General features: G+C 31.0%; 1 protein-coding gene across 1 annotated transcript in view; it reads left to right on the forward strand.

The window, feature by feature from the left end:
- Positions 1-6,042, forward strand: part of LOC119676968 (odorant receptor 2a-like) — a 7,996-nt gene extending 1,954 nt beyond the window's left edge. Inside the window, exon 3 of the mRNA XM_038088234.1 lies at positions 5,950-6,042. Coding sequence (XP_037944162.1) covers positions 5,950-6,042 — 93 coding nt within the window. The remainder of the gene's footprint in view (positions 1-5,949) is intronic.
- Positions 6,043-7,781: the final 1,739 nt, after the last annotated feature.

Genomic DNA, 7,781 nt, shown 5'->3' on the forward strand with positions numbered 1-7,781 from the left:
TTCACTCTTCACTGATCTATCTAAATTCAGAAGCTGGTTTTAATTGTTTACACTTCCCGAATGGTTCCTCTTTTCCTTATCATAAAATACTTTGAGTACATTTTTAGAGACCTCTTTTCTTTATCATAAAATTCTTTGATTAAATTTGATACTTCTCGAATGGATTCTCTTTTCCTTATCATATAATACTTTTACTACATTTTTAAGGGCCTCTTATTTCACTCTTCATTGATCTATCAAAATTCAGAAGCTGGTTTTAATTGTTTACACTTCCCGAATGGGTCCTGTTTTCCTTATCATAAAATACTTTGAGTACATTTTTAGGGGCCTCTTCTTCTTCTTTTTCTCTCCACTTCGCTACACGGATTGAATGTGTTAATTAGCAGTTAATCATTAACTCTTAAGTATTTATAATTGGTGTTCTGTACTTTATAAATACAAAATTACATATTTAAAGCATTGTGCATAATTGCTAATAAGTGTCAGTATATGAGCAGAGCTTTTCTTGTAATTTTTTTTAATAATTTTGCATATTAACGCTTAATTACGAGCAATTACATTCTGCATGGTTAAGGGCATTAATGCTGGCAATCAGGCAAACGGGCAATCGGGCAATCGGGCAATCTGCAATCAGTGGAGTCAATACTCCATACTGCATACGGTAGCTTAATGCATACAATTGTGTTTATTATGCAAATAATTACAACAATTGTAACAATTGTTAATCGGGGAATTAAGTGGAACTCCGGCGATACGCGTGGCGTAGATAATTTGCATAAGAATCGAAAGTAAAATCTGTACTCGTATTTAGTAGATTGCAGTTATATATATTTTTTTGTATTTTTTCATTTATTAATGAAATAAAATCAAATAAAATTAAAGTTGCGCAGGGTATGGGAAAACAGACTGCGTAGCCTGTATGGCAGCCTATGTGCAAAGTAAGGGGTGTATTGGGTGAAAAAGTACTTAATTTGTAAATAGCTTTAAAACACTTTAAATCATTTTGTATACAAAACATTACCAAGGTAACTAACTTCTTTTGTGAATGGAGTATTTTTTTCTTTTTTTTGGTACTTGCAGAACTAAGTATTTTTGTATTTAGTATAATATTTTTCAAGGGTAGGAGGGGTGAGAACAATTAAAAATCAAAATAAAGCAAATAATAATATAAAGCACATAAAGAAAGGTCTGGTCTAAGCATACGAGTTCCTCGCATGGGAGAATAACGACGCCTGGTAATTTTGTTTGCATTCGAGTGCGGAATGAGCATTAAATTACGATTTTCCAAATGATTAAATTCGGTTTTCGTAATGGTGTCACTATTTTTATTAACTCTACTGAAAAACTGATGTCAATGCGGTATGTTTTCTTTTTTTTCTTCTCTGCTGTTGTTGTTGGGTATGCAGTCACATGCGTTAATACATGAAAGACTGGGTTGGTATGAAAACGTTTATTTTTTACCTAATTAGGGTTGCTAGAAGCATTTTTCAATACACAATTTCAAAAATTTTATTGCTTTTTTTTTTTTTTCGTAAGCTATTATCTCTTCAGCACTTCAGATTGATACTCTTTGAATTGTTGGCGCATTAACAACAGACGAGCACAAAGGAATAATGTTAAATTGTTTGCTTGTTGACAGTTAATCTTGACCTAACATTGCTCGGATTTAAGGTACTCAATAAAAGCGTATGTGAAAAAATACCCTTTATTTTTAAAAAAGCCGAAAAAGCATAAAATTAAATTTCTCAACAGATTTGTATTCAGTCGTATTCACTTACACACACTCAATCAAATCACAAATCTAGCAAATTTGTTAAATAAAAACGATTTTTGTTATCTTAATTGGTCATTGATCATATCTAGTGGAACTAAATTGGTATAGAAAGAAAAAAATTCACGAGTGGATATACCAATACGTACAAGTGAAAGAAAACGTGGCACACTTTACGGCGAAATGCACTGCTTAGTAACATTTTTAATACAAGACTAAGCGTTCAGTTCCAGTGGTGAGTGGTGTTTGCATATTGAACGACCATTGAGAATGTAACATATCTCGCGTTGTTGCGTGTCCTGTGTATTCAGTTTGTCTGCTTGTCAGTTTAATATCTCTGTCAGTACAAACAAAATCATAATATTAACAACATCAACAAGGCAATTATTTTCGGATTTAATACACTTGGAGGGACACAATTTTTGCCATATATGTAGCTACCCTATGGGCAAGGATATGTGCAATAGAATATTAATAGTACGTTACTTTGTTGGGTTCTGTTGGTTTAGTTGTTTCAAAAGCCGTGAGTTTTTTAAAAGCTGCTCACATATCAATAAATTCGACATTTCGTAAAATATTTTAATCAGAATTTTATTTACTTGAATGATATAAGTTGTACAAAATATGAAAAAAAAATATTTAACGGATTATACTTTAAGTTAAGTGTAGTCCTTTTTTTTCGATTTTTAACTTACGTTTTGGTAAAAGAAACTAAATACTTAATATAAACTATTGTTTTCAATAGAGAAGTTTTATCAAACAATAGTGAATTGCAACAGCAAGAATTTTTATTATTATATTTTTATTAAACCACTGATGATAGGTATTTGGCAATATATGTAACAGCTCTATGGTCAGCCAAACATGCAATTCTTATATAAAATTATTTCAATTAATTAATCAATTAAATAATAGTTAAAAAATTCTTATTTTGCACTATTACTATCATACTATGTTGATGTCATTTGCACCTTATCCTTAAAATTGATTGAGCTCCCTTCATAGACTTAGACTATATCTACAAAATTTAAACAGCTGTACTAGAATAATACCCCAACGCTGTCATAATCAAATTCGCTTATGGGAACTTTTAACCAAAGAATTTCAACGACTTACGCAATCACATTCAATATCGGTTATAAAAACATTCAACCTAATGATTTCCATGATTTATGGATTGTATGAATTTAGAAAAAATAAATTAGGACTCATTACAGGAATTTTGGCAGCGCAACATAGTTTTAACTATCACTATAAGGAGAGCTGAACTTTAGTGTTTAATCTTAGGAGTAAATAAACCTTTGGATTTAACTGTACTGAGAACTTACTCTAATGAAACATGTAAGTTTTGCAGGTTAGAGTATGTAACCTCAAAAGACCTCAAACCTCAAAAGAGGTTCCAGCACAGCTCATTTAACACTGGTTTATAAACGAAAGAATTATTTAGTTAAGTGTCTTACATCGGGTTGAGAAATAATTGTGGGTTCAATAACACAATTTAAGGATAAAATTAAACTTTGAGAAATAAATAGAAATCATGAAGAGACCTCACGAAGGATCTTATGAAGGGATCTCGCACAATAGATCTCTAGGTCGGATTGCAAAATCTTTTAACATAATAATAATAAAAGTAAAAATACCAAACAAGTATTTTATTTAAATTTATTAAATATTAATTAACATTTTATTGAATTAGTAATTTTAACTGTGAAGTAATTCAAAATATGTCAGAAATATTACATAGATTTTACAAAGTGTGCGTGGTGTTAGATATAGTTTGCAAAGATTTAATAAAAAAGTATGTTTTTAGTAAAATTATAGAGTTACTGATAGAGGGTAGAAAAGAAAAACAGTAGAAGAGTAGAAATGCATATATTTAGGAGATATCCTTATCGCCCAGTAGAGCATAGGGCCTCTACCAGAAGAGAGGTATAAGTGAAGGTTAAATGTATTACCAGAACAATATTGTGCCTTTTTTGTACAAGTTGAGTATGAAAACAAATTCTTGTTCCATAAAGTGTAAATACACCAAATAAGAAATTTATTTATCCGCTACAAATATGGACCTGAGTTTATGTGTTATGTCTAGTTCACTAGTTCAATATTTCGTAAAAATTTTTTGGGTTATGTTTTTAAATTTGTTTTGTCTGTCATTAAATCTTCCGAACTATTCTGCAAAATTTAACTTTCAGTATCTTATGAGCACAATTGAGTCCTTAAAAAGTCCTTAAACTTTTTCACAAATTTTGATTTTGCTAGTCATTATATGTGCATTTATACAATATTTATGTGAACTATGAATAATTTTCTTATTAATGTTTGAATTTATTTAAAGTCTAACAAAATATTATCATAATTAAAATGATCTAAAACACTATTTCGATTATAATTTCAACTGTTATCATATAACATAAAAATGTTATATATATATAAATATATTATTTCTACAACCACTTACCTCTCTTACTTCTTCTACGAATGCTTATATTTCATTGTTTCAGATTTAATTGCTTACAATTTATTTGATCGTACATGTGTGATAAATCTAAAAAAGGACATCCTTTATATTCTCTTTATTCATATTTCCAGCTTGTTTCAGTAATTACAATATAAACTGCATTTAAGCTTTTATCTTATTCACAAATAAAAGAAAGCATTTAAATAGATAATTGTGCTGTGAAAATTTTTCTCTCATACTCTACACTGAGAAAAAGTTTCACAATGAATGACTGGTATCAACATAATTGTCCTTGTAACAATTAAATTTAGCATCTAATGTTATACCCACACTTATATATTCCTACCGAGATTAATGTCTGTCAGTGCCATCCGTGTAAGCTCAAAAGATTCGTAATTGTTGTTATCTGAGTTTTCATGCCTATGAGGCAGCAACAAAATTGTCAACAACATCAATTTGTACAATTATTAAGAGGAAATCATTACTAATTTCTGCTCGCACTGTTGCATGTATTGTTGTCAACAAACAAGCATCAATACAGGGTGCTTGCATAATAATATAACAACTTGAACTTATATGCAAATTTCTGTTGAAAGTACACTACAGCATAATATATTCACAACAAAATATTTAACATTATAAACAAGGAGTTTTCTTACATCTAATGCAATTTAGTTAAAATTCTCTTTATACCCTTTATAGAAATCAACTTACAAACAATTAATTTTCTTAATAACCCAGTGTAGTTTAGTCCCTTTCTTTCCAAAATGTACTTGCTAACTACACATTTCCTTACAGACTACGTACAAAAATGTTGTCTTCAAATTGCTCCTGTCACTGACACATGTAAACGGAAATGTTTTTCGTTACACCCACACAGCACTACACACTAAATACCAACAACAACAACAACAATAGTCCTATCAAAGTATCTCAATTTTACATACCAGAGATTGCCAATTTGAAGCTACTTACACATTGGCTTTTAAATTGTACTGATAGGATTAGTAACATGAATTTCTGTAACCCTTTTCTTCGAAGTTGGAAAACAACGTTCCCTGATGAAAATAGCCTTCCTAAATTGACAAATGTAACAAATTGATTGTGCATCCCCAGGTAAACAACAAAATTTGTGTACCATTTCATACTGCTTTTCTTTCTCTACATTTCCCAACCAGTACCCAACCAGTACTACTTTCGTTCCCCAGTAGTTCCATACCTTCATAATACCTTAGACAATTGATTTGAATTCGCTTGAAGTGGAGTTTCGACACAGTCGAAGTACTGCAAATTGCATTTAATAATTGTGTGCGTGCTTATGTATTTACGTATTTCTGTGTGTCCTTAACAGCCCCCACCTTTGTAGTCTCGCATATTGCCTGCCTGGTGTCAAAAGTGCATTTCTTTATTGTTCTTCTGTATTGGTTGGGTGGTAATTGAAGCTGGTGCTGGTATTGGTGTTCAGAGAAACTTACTTCCGATTGGATTCTATTGTCTGTTGTTGGCTTAGGGTTATTATCAGGGCACCCACTGACAGTTCATATGAACTTGGAACAAAAACTGTGGAAACATTCAGTAGCTTATTTGGTTGTTATACGTTTTATAATTGGACGTCACAATTATTTATCTAGCTGTGTAGCTAATCTGAATTTAAATCAATTTTAGATTTTTGTTTTTTTTTCTATATTTAATAACTTATATTTATATTTTTTTGTTTTAGGTGTGGTTTCAAAATCGTCGCGCTAAATGGAGAAAACGTGAGAAATTTATGAATCAGGACAAAAATGGCTATCTACTTCCGGATCAAGGTTAGTATCTAGTTGAAATTAGTTTTTGTATTGCACGAGAGACACGTCCAAAATTTTATAAAGTTTCTAATCACCATTATCTTTTTATAATATTTACCATATATAATCAACTAAATTGTTTTTTTTTTTTTTTCATTGACTATAGCGTTTTGATCTGTACCATTAAGTAAAAAAGAAGTTGACTTAGTTACATGATTGGTTATAATAACCTTTTAACGGGTTTTGGTACTTCTTTCCAATTGCCTCTTTGGTACTGCATACGCACCTTCTCCTAGTATTGGGTTTCGATACTCCTCTTCAAGTGCTTCTGTGGTGTTACATGTACACCTTCTCCTATTATTAATGCTCCCTGAACTTGATTACTCTGCCGGATACACTGTCCAAGTCTACATATGTTTCTTTTCATTGCTACTTCAAATATCCCACTTCACTAGAGCATTGTCTTTCATTCTCACGACATAACCAGCCAGCGAAGCTGCTGGATATTAATTCACTGAATAATACAATGTCTTGATAAAGTTAATGCAGATCGTAGTTTATTCGGATGCGGTAGTCAGCGCTGAAGATCTCATAGAGGACCAAAGATCTTACGCAATATTGTTTTCTGGAAAACTCTTATCGCTGTTTCATCATACTATGATAACGTCCATACTTCTGGACGATACAAAAACGCAGTTAGAAAAAAATACGTATGAAACACTTTTTCCTAGAAAAATTCTAGCGCTTTCTCATCATACCGTGATTACCGCTTTGCTATTGGACCATACAAAAAGGCAAATGGGATGTGCGATCTGTTGAGCGCAAGTTTTGTCGTTCGAGAGAGTGCTCTACATACCAATTGCTTATTGAACCCAAAGTATTAGCTATTGGTGACAGTATTTTTCTTGTTTTCATGGTAAAATCGTTGTTTTTCATTACGGTAGTGCCAAGATAAATAAAATCCTTAACAACTTTGAAAGTATAGTCGCCACTCAACTACCTCTCAACAATATTTAGTAATGAGATTGAGGTAAAAAGCTGTAATACGTTTATTATAGATAAATTAAAAAACCAATTAGTTATCTTATCCGATCATGTAACTCTCAGTATCTAATAGAGACTTAACTGAGGTTACATATATTCAATTATTCGGAGTCCAATTTATCTTACTTAAACAACTTTGTATCTTTTATAGAGCTCTATGGGAGATTATTAATTTTTTTAGTATTTAAAGTAAAAATTTAAATTTAAAATCAGTATATATATAAAAATACTAGATAACCCGACAAACGTTGTTTTGCCTTATAAATTATTTCTAGTTTCTAGATAAATTCTAGTGTAGACAAAAAGTAACTTACTTATTATAAGTGTGTAAGTATGTGGTATATGAGTGAAATAGGCATGGAGCGCTATGAACGAAAAGGAAAATAAAAATAACAAACGCCAAACAATATTATTTTTAAGTTATTATAGTTTATTTATTAAATTATTAATTTAAAATCAATAGATTTGTAAGATACCAAGTTCCCTGGCAACAACTGTTGTATCTTCAAATTTAAATTGTCTTGGATTGACTGTAAATAATAATAATGATAATGGGCCAGTAACATTAACCAACAACAGTCGAAGATTAAAGCACTCAGTGTGTCTTGGATTAACTGTAAATAAGCGTTCGATTTAAATAAATTGAGACATGCATCAACTGGTGAAACTTGCTTGCGGGGCATCCATTTTTTTGTTTGAGCCCATGTGAAATAGCGTGGTA

The sequence above is a fragment of the Teleopsis dalmanni genome, chromosome 2 (genome assembly GCF_002237135.1).
Source record: "Teleopsis dalmanni isolate 2A chromosome 2, ASM223713v2, whole genome shotgun sequence".
Classification (NCBI taxonomy): Eukaryota; Metazoa; Arthropoda; class Insecta; order Diptera; family Diopsidae; genus Teleopsis; species Teleopsis dalmanni.